Here is a 19,976-nt window from a genome sequence, read left to right as displayed (position 1 = left end):
GTGAAATGTCTTCATCCCAGGTAACGTTACAGTGGCATATGTTTCAGCATGTCATATGAATATAATTTCATGGGTTTTATTTTTTTCAAACGCCAAATGATCGCGATGCTCACGTTTACAAGCCAGCGTCATTATAGTAGCCTAGTCTATTGGTTCCCGTTTTACAGAATCTATATGATACTTCAGTTCAATGTTTGAGTGGTAGGTAATAACCATATATCTTCAATATTATAATATCAAGCTGCCATAGATGAATCTGCAAATTTGAAAAATCGATTTGCATTATAGCTTGAGGCAAGACAAATAAACAAATATCACAGACATGTTAGGTATCCTAAAATATGATTTTGTACGTCTTATGTATTTACAGGCACCCCTCCTCCTCCTTCAGCTCACGCCAACGAGCAAACGCTGGCCCAATGTTGATCCTCGTCCTGCCTTTAATCCGATCACTTTCTCGTTTCCTCTTTTTGCTTTCCTCCGACAAAACCTTTGCTTTCTTATTTTTATGTGCTGCTTCGGCCATGACTATAACATCCGGCAAACAAACGATAGTTGGGCTCGCACGTCCGAATTTAAGGAGGTGGTGGTGGAAGTGACGTATATGCCGTAAAGCAGTCGAATTTTGTAGTTCTTTTTGTTCTCGGGTTACTACCCGAAACCCGAAGTTTAAAAGTACGATTAAAAACGATACAGACCCCGTCAGGCTATGGCAGACGGGGTCAACCTATTGTAAGTCGATGTCTCATCACAAGAGTCTTGAAAATATATTATGAAGGTTGAAAAGTTACCTAGTGCTGCTTTAATATCTTTGCTTTCAAACTTTAAAACATTGAGCTTTTATTTTGGCGGGATATATCGTTTTAATGTCATGATGATTGTTACACTGGTGTAAAACTGTTTTAAAGTGAGTGGCGTGTTTTTAGAGCGGCGTGAGACACAAACGGTCCATCGGCGCATTGAACAGGACTGTGGGGAAATGGGATATAATAAATAATAATGAAACAACAGTGAGGCAGAGGGTGGCTCGATTTCTCTCCCATTTAAAAAATAACACACACACATGGAGAAGACACGCTGAACCTTGATAATGAGCAGTGTCTCACCCGATAGCATACAGCGATCTGATTGGCTCCCTCCAGCCTCTCTCGCCTGCTTGTTCTCTGATGAGGTACTCTGCGAAGTGATAGGTCAGTTCACTGGGCTTCCCCATCAGAGCCTCGTACTTCAGATCCTGGCCCGTGATCTTCTTATAGAGGCTCTCCAGACACACCATGAACGTGCCGTGACCGAATCTGTTGATGGGAAATTAAATTTGTTAATGGGCCAGTGTCATCCATTTACTACTTTTAAACATGTGCTTCTGTCCATGTTTTCACTGTCTTTAGTGTGTGATATTGCTGTTTGAGCATGAAAAAGCTCCAGTTCTTCTCTGTGTCAGTGTCAGTGTTGCTGAACTCCTGAAACGCCTCCATTGTAGTCTTGAGTTTTCTTCAGGAACCAACGTCACAATATTTCTCATTATAATAATTCATACGCAGAATAAAGGGGCGGGGCCTGGTTGAGTTAGTTAGTCGCGTGTTGAAACTGGCGGTTAGGGTAAGGTACGAGACATTTCCCAAAAACGAATCACAACACACTGCTCCAGCCGACCAATCAGAGCACATTGTGCTTTTCAGAAGGAAAGTTTTCTTCCTAGAGACCGGAACTAAACAGAGCGTTACTGACAGACTGGGAAGAGGAGCTGAGCGTTTAGTCTCTGTACCTCGGTGAGTGTGCCTCTGCCATCCACATCAGGTCCATGTTGCAGGCCAGCAGCGGCAGGTGAGCGCTGTGACTGCTCTCGTACACACTGCTCAGGTTCCCATTGGTGAGAAGAACGTCAACGATGAGCTGTAAGTTTGTTTCCCATCGAATGGGCTCCCCGAACAGAACCACAGCTACGGATACAGGAGAATTACACACGTACTTTCCAAAAACTACACTCTGGTATTCAATTTCTGTTATTTCTTTTATATTGTAACTTCCAAAATAGTTTGGGGTCTGTGTGATTTTTTAATGTTTCTGAAAAAGTCTCTTCTGCTCACCAAGGCTGTGTTTATTTGATCAAAAATACAGTAAAAACTGTGAAATATTACTTCAGTTTAAAACAGCAGTTTTCTATGTGAATATATAGTAAAGTGTAATTTATTCCTGTGATCAAAGCTGAATTTTCAGCATCATTACTCTAGTCTTTAGTGTCACAGAAATAATTATAATATGATTATAATAATATTATCTCAACAAACATTTATGATTATTATTGTCACTTTTGATCAATTTAATGCAGTCTTGATGAATAAAACTATTCATTTCTTTCCCAAACTTGTGAACGCTGGTATAGTTTGATAACTAGCATTCTGGTGAATCATTCAGACCGGTTTCATGAAAAATATTCACAGAAATAATATTGATAAACTCATAAACTCTCCTGTGCAGGACTGTCAGTGAAGAATGGTCAGCATGAACCGGAAACTCAACCTGATCATAAATGTTAACACAAAGTCGAATTCATGGTTATGGATCCAGTGATGTTCACAATTATCTTACCTTCGACTCGGGGCAGGTTCACCACAGGAGAAGACTGAAACAACAAGCACAGCATAGGGTCTCTTTCATTAAATGTCATTTATGAGTGATTTCATAAACTATCCAGCAACTCGTTTGGTTTGGGGATTAGATAAAAATATGAGACTATAAAAGTACAAACCAGCTTAAATCCTTCAAATACATATTCACATGCACAAACAACTGAAAATTCAGCGTCATCTGTTTTACAGAAACTGGGTTGTGTTTTGTTTTGTCCTGGTCATTGCCACTGGCCGTTCTCTTCACACAACATCTCTTGTAATCTGACCCAACAATGTTCTGTGCTTTAATAATAAAATAAACCATCAAACACACTATCTTTGTCCTGGCAGTGTAACTCAAAGAATAATTAGTTACAAAAAAGGTATATTAATTATGTATAATGCTCTAATTCACAATTATCTCATTAAGTGTATAGAAATTCATAGATTATGGAATTGAAAAATGTTTATAATTACTAATAGACTCCAGATAAGCCGCCATTCAACGTTTGGAATAATTCAGATGTATTATTGTTTTTTTTTCTCTTGTGCTCACCAAAGCTGCTTTTATTTGATCAAAAATGCATTTTCTGTGAAGCTGCTTTGAAACGATATGTATCGTGAAAAGCGCTATACAAATAAATTTGAATTGAATTGAATTGAATTGAAAAATACAGTAAAAACTGTGAAATATTATTACAATTTAAAAAACAGTTTTCCATGTGAATATACACCGATCAGGCATAACATTACGACGTAATATTGTGTTGGTCCCCCTTTTCACAGATTGAGGCATGGACTCCACTAGACCCCTGAAGGTGTGCTGTGGTATCTGGCACCAAGATGTTAGCAGCAGATCCTTTAAGTTGAAAGGTGGGGCCTCCATGGATCGGACTTGTTTGTTCAGCACATCCCACAGATGCTCGATTGGATTGAGATCTGGGGAATTTGGAGGCCAAGTCAACACCTCAAACTCGTTGTTGTGCTCCTCAAACTGTTCCTGAAGCATTTTTGCTTTGTGTCAGGGCACATTATCTGCTGAAAGAGGCCACAGTCACCAGGGAATACCGTTTCTATGAAAGGGTGTACATGGTGCTTAGGTAGGTGGTACGTGTCAAAGTAACATCCACATGAATGACAGGACCCAAGGTTTCCCAGCAGAACATTGCCCAAAGCATCACACTGCCTCCGCCGGCTTGCCTTCTTCGCATAGTGCATCCTGGTGCCATGTGTTCCCCAGGTAAGCCACGCACATGCACCCGGCCATCCACGTGATGTAAAAGAAAACGTGGTTCATCAGACCAGGCCACCTACTTCCATTGCTCCGTGGTCCAGTTCTGATGCTCACGTGTCCACTGTTGGCTCTTTCAGCGGTGGACAGGGGTCAAGATGGGCACCCTGACTGGTCTGCGGTTATGCAGCCCCACACTTACCAAACTGCGATGGACTGTGTATTCTGACACCTTTCTATCAGAACCAGCATTTACTTCTTGAGCAATTTGAGCTACAGTAGCTCATCAATGAGCCTTGGCCACCCATGACTGTCGCCGGTCCACCACTGTTCCTAACTTGGAGCACTTTTGATAGATACTGACCACTGCAGACCGGGAACACCCCACAAGAGCTGCAGTTTCAGAGATGCTCTGACCCAGTCGTCTAGCCATCACAATTTGGCCCATGTCAAACTCGCTCAAATCCTTACGCTTGCCCATTTTTCCTGCTTCTAACACATCAACTTTGAGGACAAAATGTTCACTTGCTGCGTAATATATCCCACCCACTAACAGGTGCTGTGATGAAGAGATAATCAGTGTTATTCACTTCACCTGTCTGTGCTTATCATGTTATGCCTGATTGGTGTATTTGTAAATGGTAATTTATTCCAGAATTTTTGTAACGTAACAGCAAATTTTTGTTAGATCCAATATTTCCAGCCTTGATAAGACGTGTTTAGTTAAAGGAATATAAGCGGTGGCTTACGGGTAGTTTGGGTCGTCTGTTGTGATCCACCATGTCCAGCAGAGGGAAGGACTCGCGCAGCATGTCGATACTGATCACGTTTGTGAAGCCCACGCTGATTCAGAGTTAAGAATTAATCTAACACTCATTATCATTGCTCTCGCGATTTATTCGCAAACAAACACAAGAGATTGGAGGGATTATGATAAGCCCATTCCTCATAGTAAGCCTGTAATACTATCATAATACGAAGGCTAGCAGAAGCCAAAGAGACAAAGTCACATTCAAGACCTGCAGTTCAATAATCACACAAGGCTAACGACACGACAGACGTGGAGGATCAAAATTAAACCCAAACACAGCACAGATGGCGACTGGAGGAAGGATACTTCTTGGCAATGTCGAGCACGGGACCTTGTCCGGACACCAGCACATGCTTGTCATGATACTTCTTGAACATTCTCAACGGGCTGTGAGACATCATGACCTGGTCCTGAGATATCTACAAATCAAGCAAACAGATCATCATCCATATCAGTAGTTATTATCCATACATAAACCCTGAGCAGCAGGAATCTCATCAAGCCTACGAGACTCACAGGAACACCCAGGATGTGAGACAGCTGATCGGCCTTCTTCTGACGCAAGCAGTTGCCAGCATTAGTCACGAAGACCACCGGAACCAGGAACTGTCCCTTTGTGTCCACCAGCTTCTGGAACGCTCTCTTGGCCGCAGGGATGGGCGTCTTCCCTCGCACTAGGACTCCATCAATGTCAAACAGCAACCCAAAGCTCGGCTCCACCTGTTTGACACATACAGAATAAAAATGAAAACATGTCCAGGCCAACAAAAAATAGAGCTGAGTAACTGAATTTTGTGCACCATTTTAGCCCAATTTGAATAATATATTATGCTGTCTTGTACAAGTGACTAAAATGTATTTGACATTGAATCATTCAAGAGATTCATTCAGAAACGCAGATTCATAAAGTCATTACTTCATTCATTCATAAAGTCATTCATTGAATCATTCATTCAAGAGATTTGTTTAAAAACACTGATTCATCCAGTAATGAAACAAGTGAAGTCTTAATGAGTGAGTTATTGAATCATTCATTCAAGAGATTAATTCAAAAACACTGATTCATCCAGTAATGAAACAAGTGAAGTCTTTATGAGTGAGTCATTGAAACATACATTCAAGAGATTCGTTCAAAAACGCTGATTCAGCCTGTAATGAACGGGTGAAGTCTTTATGAGTGAGTCATTGAATCATACATTCAAGAGTTTCATTCAAAAACACTGATTCATCCAGTAATGAAATAAGTGAAGTCTTTATGAGTGAGTCATTGACTCATACATTCAAGAGATTCGTTCAAAAACGCTGATTCATCCAGTAATGAAACAAGTGAAGTCTTTATGAGTGAGTCATTGAATTGTTCATTCAAGAGATTCGTTCAAAAATACTGATTCATCCAGTAATGAAATAAGTGAAGTCTTTATGAGTGAGTCATTGAATCATTCACTCAAGAGATTTGTTTAAAAACACTGATTCATCCAGTAATGAAACAAGTGAAGTCTTTATGAGTGAGTCATTGAATCATTCATTCATTCATTCATTCAAGAGATTCATTCAAAAACACTGATTCATCCAGTAATGAAACAAGTGAAGTCTTTATGAGTGAGTCATTGAATCATTAATTCAAGAGATTCATTCAAAAACACTGATTCATCCAGTAATGAAACAAGTGAAGTCTTTATGAGTGAGTCATTGAATCATACATTCAAGAGATTTATTCAAAAACGCTGATTCAGCCAGTAATGAACGAGTGAAGTCTTTATGAGTGAGTCATTGAATCATACATTGAAGAGATTCGTTCAAAAACGCTGATTCATCCAGTAATGAACAGGTGAAGTCTTTATGAGTCATTGACTCATACATTCAAGAGATTTGTTAAAAAACGCTGATTCATCCAGTAATGAAACAAGTCTTTATGAGCGAGTCATTGAATCATTCATTCAAGAGATTCATTCAAAAACACTGATTCATCCAGTAATGAAACAAGTGAAGTCTTTATGAGTGAGTCATTGAATCATTCATTCAAGAGATTTGTTCAAAAATACTGATTCATCCTGTAATGAAACAAGTGAAGTCTTTATGAGTGAGTCATTGAATCGTTCATTCAAAAGATTCGTTCAAAAATACTGATTCATCCAGTAATGAAATAAGTGAAGTCTTTATGAGTGAGTCATTGAATCATTCACTCAAGAGATTAGTGTAAAAACACTGATTCATCCAGTAATGAAACAAGTGAAGTCTTTATGAGTGAGTCATTGAATCATTCATTCATTCATTCATTCATTCATTCATTCATTCATTCAAGAGATTTGTTTAAAAACACTGATTCATTCAGTAATGAAAAAAGTGAAGTCTTTATGAGTGAGTCATTGAATTATTCATTCAAGAGATTTGTTTAAAAACACTGATTCATCCAGTAATGAAACAAGTGAAGTCTTAATGAGTGAGTTATTGAATCATTCATTCAAGAGATTCATTCAAAAACACTGATTCATCCAGTAATGAAACAAGTGAAGTCTTTAGGAGTGAGTCATTGAATCATACATTCAAGAGATTTGTTCAAAAACGCTGATTCAGCCAGTAATGAACGAGTGAAGTCTTTATGAGTGAGTCATTGAATCATACATTCAAGAGATTCTTCAAAAACGCTGATTCATCCAGTAATGAACAGGTGAAGTCTTTACGAGTGAGTCATTGACTCATACATTCAAGAGATTCGTTCAAAAACGCTGATTCATCCAGTAATGAACAGGTGAAGTCTTTATGAGTGAGTCATTGAATCGTTAATTCAAGAGATTCGTTTAAAAACACTGATTCATCCAGTAATCAAACAAGTGAAGTCTTTATGAGCGAGTCATTGAATCATTCATTCAAGAGATTCATTCGAAAACACTGATTCATCCAGTAATGAAACAAGTGAAGTCTTTATGAGTGAGTCATTGAATTTTAAATTTTAGAGATTCGTTTAAAAACACTGATTTATCCAATAATGAAACAAGTGAAGTCTCTATCAGTGAGTCATTGAATCATTCACTCAAGAGATTTGTTTAAAAACACTGATTCATCCAGTAATGAAACAAGTGAAGTCTTTATGAGTGAGTCATTGAATCATTCATTCAAGAGATTTGTTCAAAAACACTGATTAGACTCAGTGATTAGACTCAGTAATGAAACAAGTGAAGTCTTTATGAGTGAGACATTCGTTCATTCAAGAGATTTGTTCAAAAACGCTGATTCAGCCAGTAATGAACGATTGAAGTCTTTATGAGTGAGTCATTGAATCATACATTCAAGAGATTCTTCAAAAACGCTGATTCATCCAGTAATGAACAGGTGAAGTCTTTACGAGTGAGTCATTGACTCATACATTCAAGAGATTCGTTCAAAAACGCTGATTCATCCAGTAATGAACAGATGAAGTCTTTATGATACCCCTTTTCCACCAAAGCAGAGCCAGAGCTAATTCAGAGCCAGAGCTAGTCCCAGTTCTTAGTTGGTTCGACTGTGGAGCCTTCTAAGAACCGTTTGCTTATCCACGGGCTGAGAGCCACAACAGAGCCAGGTCTTACGTCACTGTTTACGTCTCATCTCTCTCAGCAACGCTAGCGAGGCAGCGGCAATGTTGCCAAGTATGTGGTTTTGCCGCGGGCTGTTTTTTGAATCCCCCGCTGGAACACGATTGGGCTTGTTTTGAGTAGCAATTGGGGGGGTTTGTTGTGAAAACCTGGCAACCCTGGGCAGTGGGAAACACACACACACACACACACCAGGCTTGTTCGAGATGCATCGTCACTCACTGCGCAGACCGATCCACGTATGATATAAAAAAAACGCATGAGTGAATCAAAAGCATAAGAAGTCATATGCTCTCGCTGGACTCGTTATCATACGGCGATCGGTCTCTGCACAGCACCGCTGCGAACAAGCCTTCTATCAACAAAGCAAACGTTGCGTTACTATTCATTCACATGGCTTTACGATCCTACATCGGCATCAAAACACAACGCAAACACAGCGAATCCAACGCATTCATGTAGTTCGCCGTAATTTGTATAGACGGAGATTACAAACGAACAGCAGCTGTTAGCTCCAGCTGCTATTTCAAACATGGCGGATCTCAAGTTTGTGTTCGTCTTGTTGACCCCGCCCCCAGCGCCTGACGTAATTGGTTCTTACTTCTAGCCCTGTTCTAGCCCAGCAATGTTTTGGTGCTACTTAAGAACCACTTTTCCTGGCTCGGAGCTGGGGCTTTGTGTGTGGAAACACAAAGAACCGATTTGAAACTAGGCTCTGGCACCGATCTAGCTCTGGCTCTGCTTTGGTGGAAAAGGGGTATGAGTGAGTCATTGAATCGTTAATTCAAGAGATTCGTTTAAAAACACTGATTCATCCAGTAATGAAACAAGTGAAGCCTTAATGAGCGAGTCATTGAATCATTCATTCAAGAGAATTATTCAAAAACACTGATTCATCCAGTAATGAAACAAGTGAAGTCTTTATGAGTGAGTCATTGAATTTTAAATTTTAGAGATTCGTTTAAAAACACTGATTTATCCAATAATGAAACAAGTGAAGTCTCTATCAGTGAGTCATTGAATCATTCACTCAAGAGATTTGTTTAAAAACACTGATTCATCCAGTAATGAAACAAGTGAAGTCTTTATGAGTGAGTCATTGAATCATTCATTCAAGAGATTTGTTCAAAAACACTGATTAGACTCAGTGATTAGACTCAGTAATGAAACAAGTGAAGTCTTTATGAGTGAGACATTCGTTCATTCAAGAGATTTGTTCAAAAACACTGATTCATCCAGTAATGAAACGAGTGAAGTCTTTATGAGTGAGTCATTAAATCGTTCATTCATTCAAGAGATTCATTCAAAAATACTGATTAGACTCAGTAATGAAACAAGTGAAGTCTTTATGAGTGAGACATTCGTTCATTCAAGAGATTTGTTAAAAAACACTGATTCATCCAGTAATGAAACGAGTGAAGTCTTTATGAGTGAGTCATTAAATCGTTCATTCAAGATATTCGTTCAAAAACACTGATTCATCCAGTAATGAAACAAGTGAAGTCTTTATGAGTGAGACATTCGTTCATTCAAGAGATTTGTTCAAAAACACTGATTCATCCAGTAATGAAACGAGTGAAGTCTTTATGAGTGAGTCATTGAATCATTTATTAAAGAGATTCATTCAAAAAAACTGATTCATCCAGTAATGAAACAAGTGAAGTCTTTATGAGTGAGTCTTTAAATCGTTAATTCAAGATATTCGTTGAAAAACACTGATTCATCCAGTAATGAAACAAGTGAAGTTTTTATGAGCGAGTTATTGAATCGTTCATTCAAGAGATTTGTTCAAAATCACTGATTCATCCAGTAATGAAACAAGTGAAGTCTTTAGGCTTGTTCGACTTGATGCAGCGATGTGCAGACCGATCGGCGGCTGACTTGAAGCAGTCCATGCGGTTAGAATTTTTGTCCGACTTGAGACAGCGCCGACGCTACATGACAGTGACGTATGACATGAAAGTACCGCGAGAGCGATTCGAGAGCAGTCGGCTAATACAGCCGGTGCAGTTTCTCTAGAGCAGCTGCACCAGACTGCACGGACTCCGATGACGACACAGCTGTTCCACGATTGGCCAGATTCACCGCATGACAGCGATTATGTGTGTTTCGTGTTTATTCTAAAACCTTCAGTTCCACTAATGCTCACAAATCTTTTTTTTTATAAAAGTAAAACCTCCTTTCATGTAGGCGCGATGTTATATAGTCATGTTTTTCAAAATAAAACGTAGACCCCACTTCATTGATAGTGTAGGCTTATATTTTGAACTTTATTCTTGTACAAACAGACTCTGTATTAAGCAGTGCATACAGTATTACATGACAATAATGTCTGTGTATTGACAAATATTGCATTTATTTCACTTCAGCTGTGATAAAGTATGCATGCAAACAGCGCGAGCGTCACTGTGGGAAGCAGAAAGTGTGCGACTTCACGTCTCCGTTTGCAGCTCCTCCCGGCCTGCACGCGGCTACTCTCGCTGATCAGTTGCATCCAGCAGCAGCCGATGTCGAACACACCTTGTATGAGTGAGTCATTGAATCGTTCATTCAAGAGATTTGTTCAAAAACACTGATTCATCCAGTAATGAGACAAGTGAAGTCTTTGAGTGAGTCATAGAATCATACATTCAAGAGATTCGTTCAAAAACGCTGATTCATCCAGTAATGAACGGGTGAAGTCTTTATGAGTGAGTCATTGAATTGTTCATTCAAGAGATTTGTTCAAAAACGCTGATTCATCCAGTAATGAAACAAGTTAAGTCTTTGAGTGAGTAATAGAATCATACATTCAAGAGATTCGTTCAAAAACGCTGTGATTCATCCAGTAATGAAACAAGTGAAGTCTTTGAGTGAGACATAGAATCATACATTCAAGAGATTCGTTCAAAAACGCTGATTCATCCAGTAATGAACGGTAGAAGTCTTTATGAGTGAGTCATTGAATCGTTCATTCAAGAGATTTGTTCAAAAACGCTGATTCATCCAGTAATGAAACAAGTGAAGTCTTTGAGTGAGTCATAGAATCATACATTCAAGAGATTCGTTCAAAAACGCTGATTCGTCCAGTAATGAACGGGTGAAGTCTTTATGAGTGAGTCATTCATTCAAACCGATTACATTTTTTAAATTCGACTTAATTAAACATTTTAAAGACTGCAGCAATGATCATTTTGTACGAACCTCTAATAACATAAAATACATGTTATTTTATTATGTTTTGTTTAGTTGTCTGTTCAGAATCGTGCAGCTCTAATTCAACTGGTGTAAACTTCTTATCAGGTGGATTTCTCCACGCAGACTGACCAATAGAAAGCTGCTTTGTTTCAAAGTGATTTCTGTTTACTTTTGACAGCAAAATCTATATTTCACTAATATGACAGCATCATAAGACAACTTACTGAAAATAATAATGTTAAACCGAGAAAACATTTGAAAGAATGTGTGGTCACTATATTTTAAGCTTTCCTTGATACAGAGTAACTACACAAATACATATATTAAGTAAGTAATAATAACGTGTTTACTACAGGGTTAGGGCTCGGTTTAGTGTTACTGAATATTTAAATTGATGCTCTGGCAATGCATCAATGAAATAAAGATATAGATGGAATAAAGATGACTTTATCCGTTTTAGTCACATACACAAAGCATAACCTCCTCCCAAGACTGTTCTTCCCCAGAAAGATGAGATTACGCACAGAAGAGCTGATGCTGCGTCAAGCTTGACCCCTGTTGGACATTTGTCCCTTATTTAGTCGTAACATGTTTTCTGTGTGCGTATTCAAGGATTACAGCCGATCTGCTCAAATAAAACATCTGCACTTCCCGCAGGGAGTTTCTGTCTGTGAAACACACAGATGTCAATCATTCCACTCCAGTTCACAGAAACGACACGATATTTATGAGCACAAACAATCATGTGTTTCTCCCTGAAGAGACATTTGTCACATCTTCAGTCTGTATGAGGAAGAGATTCGGTTTCACTGTGAATGGTGTGGCTCAAACTGCTGAGTAATGAGAAACATACACTCATCAACTCGCATCTTTCATGCATTCACATCGACTGTAAGTCTCAAGCAATGGCTATCATGCATATGTTGATAATAACATTCTCAAATATTTTATATAATATAAATGTGCTTAATTTCAGCACTGTCATTAAATTGTATAACACACATAATATCAACTATATCAGATCAAACAATCCATGAACGATCAATCACCGACACTTTTCAACTCAATTTCTTAAAAAAGATCCAAACAACCTTAATCACAGTGAAATTAACTAATCTGATGTATTGTTTGAATAACGATTCAATTTATAACAGCCATTCATTAACTAAAACTATGAAAACATTTATTTTTTTACTGAAATATAATAAAATATAGATATTAGTTGAAAAGCAAACTAAATGAAAATTAGAAATGTTGCCACTGAAATAAGCACTAAAATTATGAACTGGAAAGAAATAAAAACTGAAGTAAAAATAGATTTAACCTAAATAGAAAAAACGAATAAATGACAAAAGCATATAGTGAAATTACAAAAAAAAAAACTAAAACTAAAACTAAAATAACTCATGTGTGCATATTTAGATCACTAAACAACTTTGCATGCCTAAATAACAACAAACCATCAATAAAATAATGATACCTTTAACTATGACTCATTTGATTCAATGCATTCCACATTGTTCTCATATTTAAAAAAATAAATAAAATCCCTACATGATAATGACATCTATAATTACACCTCAATAACAGCACATATAATAACTATTTTTGACTTAAGCACCTAATATAAACTCTGAACATGTTTTTCATAATCAGAATATAATCTGTAATGCATAATTTAATATCAGAGCAACAAAAATGAATTGCCCCAACCTTGTAGTTACAGTGTAATAATGGATGAAAATATAATTTCTGTCATTTGAAAGGTGTAAACTGAGGATGTGTGAATCTGAAGCACTGCAGATGATCAATAACTCTCCATTTGAACCACACAAACCCCAGTGAACACGAATCACATGCATTACAGTAAAAGATAAATGAGTATGAAGTGTCATTAATGAGCAACTGTGAAATTAAATAGATTCAAACATAGAATGATAACACACACACACACACACACACACAATGGATCCAGCGGTTGAGCAAACATCACATGACGCAGGAATGTAAACACTACCTTACTGCACAGCCCGCACCGGCCGAGCGCCGCGACGCGCCGCACGTGCCGTGAACACACGCCGCTCGACGAGCTCAGCAGCGCGGCGAAGGCCTTCATTTCGATCCGCTGTTCTGGCCGGTTCCTCCTGCGTCCAGTTTCCCCATCAAGCTTTTGTAGCACTGCGATGTGACGACAGAGAGGAGGTGGTCCGAGTCTATCGAAAGACCCGAGTCAGGATTCAGGAAATAAACATCCTTCCCTGCCGGCAAATGAGGGAACGCGACGCGACTGCAAATACCCCCGCCCGTCCGCGCGGACTGACTGAACGCTGCGACGCGACGATCTGCAGACACTCGCGTTACTTACATTAGAATTCACATATGTACATGAAAATAAACATCTTGATTTATGAATCGAAACAAAGGCTACCAGTGACGTCACCAGCACATATGGGCCAATAGAAAACGTTCTTTTGACACTTCCAACAAGTCTAATGATTCTGAATATACACTCTTTATTTTGTTTGGTCAATTTATTTATCCATAATCAATTAAATAATTATTCCTGCACTCTCACGTTTTAAGTTTGAGTTTTTGACTCGCTTCTTAAAACATGTTGTAATGATTCTATTGATAAGGTTTAGTTTGCTTATTTCATACATGAACGTTTCGGTCGATGCTCGTTAAAGGTGCATGAACCGATTTGGTGAAAGTGGATCGGACCTAGCGCCAACACACCTCAGCCAATCAGCTGTAAGGGGCGTATACACTCGTGAGGGGGGAGGCCATCCGAGAACTTAGGCAGTGACCATGGCAGTAGGTGCGTTTACATGGATCACTGTAATCGGTTTAAAAGTCCAATCCGAATGAAAATGCTCCATATAAACACCTCAATCGGAATAAAAATGGCCAAACCGAATGAAATTGTAATCGGTTTGAGAGGGGTGGGATAAACCTTTTCATGAACCGATCAAACAAAAAATTCCACCATGTAAACGATCTGATCCGGTAACTTTGACTGCACCTCTTTCTGTGACGTGATAGCGCTCGCGCCTCCACAACTGAAGAGCACGCGCCGCGCTCACACCAGGCTAATGTTGACAAGAGAGGAAAGTTCATTTTTCTGAGGTATTAAACTTTTTATTTCGTAACATGTTATGAACATGATGTTGGAATAATGACACAGACATAGCCTGGCTACACCATCTCATCTTGACAGCGTTTGTCCTGGGCTTCAACTGCGCCTGACAGAAGAATTTATTTTTCTGAGGTGATTCTTTCACTTTGCAACAAATAATGAATAGCTTTTATAAAACTGTATAATTCCTGGTGGCCGTTGAGAGTTGCCATTGCAACAGGGAACATTCAAGCTGCTGGAGAGGACGTGTCGACATTTTTTTTCTTGTAAGTTAGATATAAAAAAGTTAAACAACTGCTTCAAATTGGTTAAGTAACATTACCCACAGTCTACTTTAATTACTTTTGTTAATATTTATACCTTTGTGATTATGGTATCTTTCCTTAATCATCTTAAATATCTAACTGTTATGCGTTTAGTAGTAGGCTATGCGGAGCACGTCTTGAATGCTTTCATTCTTGTTTCACCGTACATCCTATTTTTTTATTAATAATTTGGGTGCATTTTATAGTTAATTTTGTGTTTTTCAAAATAAATGAATTTAATTAACTTTGATTCCACATTCATCATTCACAGCTGTTGAAATGGCCATTGTATAGGACAGTGTTTCCCAACCTTTTTTCAGTCATGGCATCCTTTGACAATTTTCTCTGTTTTGTGGCACCCCCTCGCATACGTTACGCTAGGGGTGTAACGGTACAGATTGCTCACTGTTCGGTTTGTATCACGGTTTTAGGTTCACGGTTTCGGTACGGTTCAGAATTTGCTATGTTCAGGGAAAAAAGGACAACCTGGTCTCATTGTGAAAATGTACCTCTGGCAACGTTTTTGCAAACCGCCAAAATACGTACCAATAAGTACATATCTCTGCAGTTTCAAAGTGAAATGAACACTAGAGGCAGTAAAACAGCAAGCACTTTTTATCGTTTTTTTTTTCCCATGTAAATGAATACATTTTGGAGTTTGCGTCACTTAATCTGCTCCATATGCTCGGCTTTTTTTATATAATAAGTTTGCTCAGTAGCTCAGCTGGTACAGATTTGTACTTGTAATAATGAAAGCTCAGGTACGAATCCCGTGAAAGACAAGTCATGATAAAAGAGCTCAAAGATGAGTTCACACAAGCTAACAAGACATGGTTACTATTGTATTTTTGTCACATTTGCTTTTGTTAACACTATCGGTTAGGTTTAGGGTTTAGTGTAGGTGTACGTTAAAAAACAATGTCACAAAACGTCAGATTGACGCTCATCTGTTCCGGGAAAAAAACGAAGCTTTTGGCGGCACCCAGTGGACATATCACTTTGAAACTGCAGTGATATGTACATATTGGTACGTATTTTGGGGTTTGCAAAAACGTTGCCAGAGGTACATTTTCGCAATGAGACCAGGCTGAAAAAGGACTACTGTCAAATAAAAATAAAGAAAATAATAAGAACAAATAATTTAAATACAAGCAGCAGCACAAATAAATACTTTTGAGCAAAGATACTAATAAAATAAACTATGCTTTTCAGGTACGTCTAACATTAGTTTTCAGGTACAGAAATTGATCAAATGTAAAATAACATTGCATATTTGAATGTCTAAAATAAAGATTATTCAATCAAGAGCAGTGAGTGATGTCCTTGTCTTTTGCTGTTTGACATTAAACAGACAGCAGTAAAGGCTACAGCCCCTTTAAGACCTAATGCACGGATATGCGTCATCTTTCTCGACTGTATAAAGTTTACTCAAGGCATACAGACTATGTCTCCTAGAATACTCATCAAGATGGACATCTTGACATACTTTTTGTGTGAGTTTGTCCGTTAAAGAGCGAGACTTGAAAGAGAACTCAATATTTGCGCCCTGTGAGACGTGCGCGCTTTCGGATGAGTGCACAGAGACAAATTTTCTCACAGCGCGCGCGCGACTTCTCATTCGCGTCTTCTGGCACTACACCCGGGCGAAAATGACTGGTCATATTCGAACATACGGCAGCACTCGCATGCATTGAACAAAGTTTACAAAGAGAGAATTATTTGAAAAATGTGAAGAAAAAAGAAATTATTTGAAGGACTTTTACACGGCACCCCTGCTCTCGTCAGACGGCACCCCGGTTGGTAAACACTGGTATAGGACATAATTAACTAGTTTTAACGCATGTCCGCCCACAGAAAAATAAATAAATATAAAAATTACCAACACAGAACTATTGATCCACGATACTAACGTTACGAATCTGATGCGGCAGACAAACTGTGTGCGCATGTCACAAAATGATTCCGACTGAAAGTCAGCGCATGTAAACACCAGATCGGTTTAGATAACGTCTCATGTATACAGTCCACCGAATCTTTCAATCGGAATGACAAAAAAGTGCGCATGTAAACGTGGCTAGTGACTGATTTCAGAGACTTCTGAGGCAGCGTAACAGTTTAAAGGCACAATATGCAAGATATTTTTATTGAAATATCCAAAAACAACTAGAACAGTGTTATATATTTTGTTGACTTGTGTACATTATCCCAAATGTTTCCAAGAATGTTTAAATCCAGAGAAATCATCGATTTTTAACCAGGACACAGCCTGTGTGTGTGCGTCGCCTATCAGTAACATCATACCCGCGCTGGTTTTATTTTGTAATAAAGGGAGGGGCGAACGCCCACCGTTCACCCCTCCCTTTCGAAGCACATAGAGAAGCTACGATGGCCGACACAGGACAAAGATGTTGTTGTCGGAGACAGCAGAGAGTCGCTAGCGCTCTGTGGAGACCGTTGTCCTTTTAGGGCTACTGTAGAAACATGGAGGTGCAAAATGGCAACATACCCACAGTATGAAGATAGAAACTGCTCATTCTAAGGTAATAAAGACATAACGGTTCATTATGTAAGGTCTTTATACTCCACACAGAAAACATAGTTATGTATATTATATTGCATTTCTGTCAATAGATCCTCATAAATACTACACACTGCACCTTTAATTAAAAAAAAAACATTTCAGAATAATTTTAGTGTGACGAAATATTTTACTGCTACTTTAAATGTGCCTTCAGTATTTCTACCACTGAGAATGCAGGCTTCCAGAAAAAGCCACCCTTAATGAACATCACCATGAAGTCGCGTTATTGAGTTAGTACTAGGCATGTTCCGGTATCAAATTTTCATGTTGCGATTAATTGCTGAAGCTTTTATCACGGTATACGGTATTATCACGATATTAAAATAAGTTGCAAAAAAAAGTGTTGTCATACTATAACAGGTTTAAAAACGTTCTTATAACAAAAGAACCAAACATTGAAATACATAAAAAAAAAACACAAAAATGTATAAAGTAAACACATATTTAAAACAGATTAAGTGCAAAAGAACTATAAAGAACAATAGGTAACACTTTACAATAATGTATCACCAGTTAATGCATTAACATTAACAAAGAATGAATAGCTACATTTTTACAGAAGTTATTCTTCTTTGATAATGTTAGTTTTAAAAAAGCAACTGTTAGTTAGTGTAAGCTCAGGTCCATTAAATAATAGAGTTACAACTTTTGATTTTAATAATGTGTTATTAAATGCTGAAATGTACATTTAACTAGGATTAATACATGCTTTAGAAGTATTTTCCATTGTCAGTTTGTTAATGAGTGAACTAATGTTAAATAATGGAGCCTTATTGTAAAGTGTGTGATTGAACAACAGTCAGAACATATTCAAACAATATCTAGGGCATGTAATTTAGTCCAGATTAAAATATAAAATGTTTAAGTTTGAAAATGAATAGCCTTAAAGGTGAACCATGTAAGATTTTTGCAGTAAAATATCCAAAAACCACAAGGCCAGTGTTATATATTTTGTTCAGTTGAGTACTTAGAAAATCTCACACTCAGATATATCTAATACGATAAACAGAGTTGCGTAACCTCATATACTCATGACTGGAAAAGAGGAAGTGGGGTCGGCGACCGTGTCATAATAAAAGTCCCGCCGGCGACTATGCCATAATAACAGTCCCGCTCTTCAATCGCTCCTGCAGCCTTGCTCAGCTCCACAACACTCGGTCCTGCTCTGCTTCACTACAGTAATGTTAATAATCGCATACATGAACATGATTTCTGCCCGAGTCCGATCCTGACTGTTTCCCACCGGCTGTGAGGTGAAGACCACATGTCCCTTTCCTGTAGCTTTCCTGTAGCTCAAACAGTAGAGCATGGCGCTAGCAACGCCAAGGTCATGGGTTCGATTCCCAGGGAAAGCAAGAATTGACAAAATGTAAAATGTGTACCTTGAATGCAATGTAAGTCGCTTTGGATAAAAGCGTCTGCCAAATGCATAAATGTAAATGTAAATGTAATGTCCCAAGATTCTGCGCTCAAACGTGGCGTCATCAAACTACGCCTTTGTTTTGAACAGGCGACCTCTAGTGGACGGAAAAGTTACAGTGTAGCTTTTCACCGTATTGTTTTGTTTACAAAGGTTACAGGGGAAACGGCTGTATTTCTGCTGTTCTGTCAGCGCCCTCTGCTGTCAAAGAGTGAATGTGCACTCGTTCCGCCATGCGCTCGGCTCATGCACACATCAGTGCATTCCTCTTTGTGTTGTTCATTTTAAACGGTTGATGGGTAAAGTATTCTTAAAGGGTTAGTTCACCCAAAAATGAAAATTCTGTCATTAATTACTCACCCTTATGTCGTTCGAGACCCGTAAGACCTCCGTTCATATTCGGAACACAAATGAAGATATTTTTGTTGAAAGCTGATGGCTGAGAAAGGCTTCAGTTAGGCCTCCATTGGCATTCAGTACATTTACACTCCCAAGACCGATAAAAGGCACTTAAAATGTCATTACAAAGTCCATCTCACCACAGTGACTCTACAATAATCTTACGATGCGACGACAATAGTTTTTGTGCGCAAAAAAAAATCAAAATAACACCTTTATCCAGCTTGTTATTGCCTTCCGCGTGTGCCTCCACGACGCATGCGCGAGAATATGACGTAGCGCCGGGGCTCGGGATTCCATGAAATGCACACTCTAACCCCATTTTGAGCACTACGCCAAATCACAAATCACTTCTGGGTCATGTGTCCTAACGCCGGATCTGCGTCATATTCTCGCGCATGCGTCGTGGAGGCACACACGGAAGGCAGTAACAAGTTGGATAACGGTGTTATTTTGATTTTTTTTGCGCACAAAAACTATTGTCGTCGCATCGTAAGATTATTGTAGAGTCACTGTGGTGAGATGGACTTTGTAACGATGTTTTGAGTGCCTTTTATCCGTCTTGGGAGTATAAGTGTACTGAATGCCAATGGAGGCCTTTCTCAGCCATCAGCTTTCAACAAAAATATCTTCATTTGTGTTCCGAATATGAACGGAGGTCTTACGGGTCTCGAACGACGTGAGGGTGAGTAATTAATGACAGAATTTTCATTTTTGGGTGAACTAACCCTTTAA

At 38.6% G+C, this 19,976-nt stretch overlaps 1 protein-coding gene across 1 annotated transcript in view; it reads right to left on the bottom strand.

The window, feature by feature from the left end:
• nuf2 (UF2 component of NDC80 kinetochore complex) overlaps positions 1 to 13,607 on the bottom strand; it is a 74,866-nt gene extending 61,259 nt beyond the window's left edge. Inside the window, exons 1-5 of the mRNA XM_079844998.1 lie at positions 13,418 to 13,607; positions 5,168 to 5,371; positions 4,958 to 5,070; positions 4,590 to 4,683; positions 2,590 to 2,623 (exon numbers count right to left, since the gene is read on the bottom strand). Coding sequence (XP_079701124.1) covers positions 2,590 to 2,623; positions 4,590 to 4,683; positions 4,958 to 5,070; positions 5,168 to 5,371; positions 13,418 to 13,516 — 544 coding nt within the window. The 5' untranslated portion in view covers positions 13,517 to 13,607. The remainder of the gene's footprint in view (positions 1 to 2,589; positions 2,624 to 4,589; positions 4,684 to 4,957; positions 5,071 to 5,167; positions 5,372 to 13,417) is intronic.
• Between the last annotated feature and the right edge of the window lie 6,369 nt (positions 13,608 to 19,976).

Source organism: Gobio gobio, assembly GCF_949357685.1.
Source record: "Gobio gobio genome assembly, chromosome: 19".
Taxonomy (NCBI): Eukaryota; Metazoa; Chordata; class Actinopteri; order Cypriniformes; family Gobionidae; genus Gobio; species Gobio gobio.
This window is presented reverse-complemented; position numbering and strand designations above follow the sequence as displayed.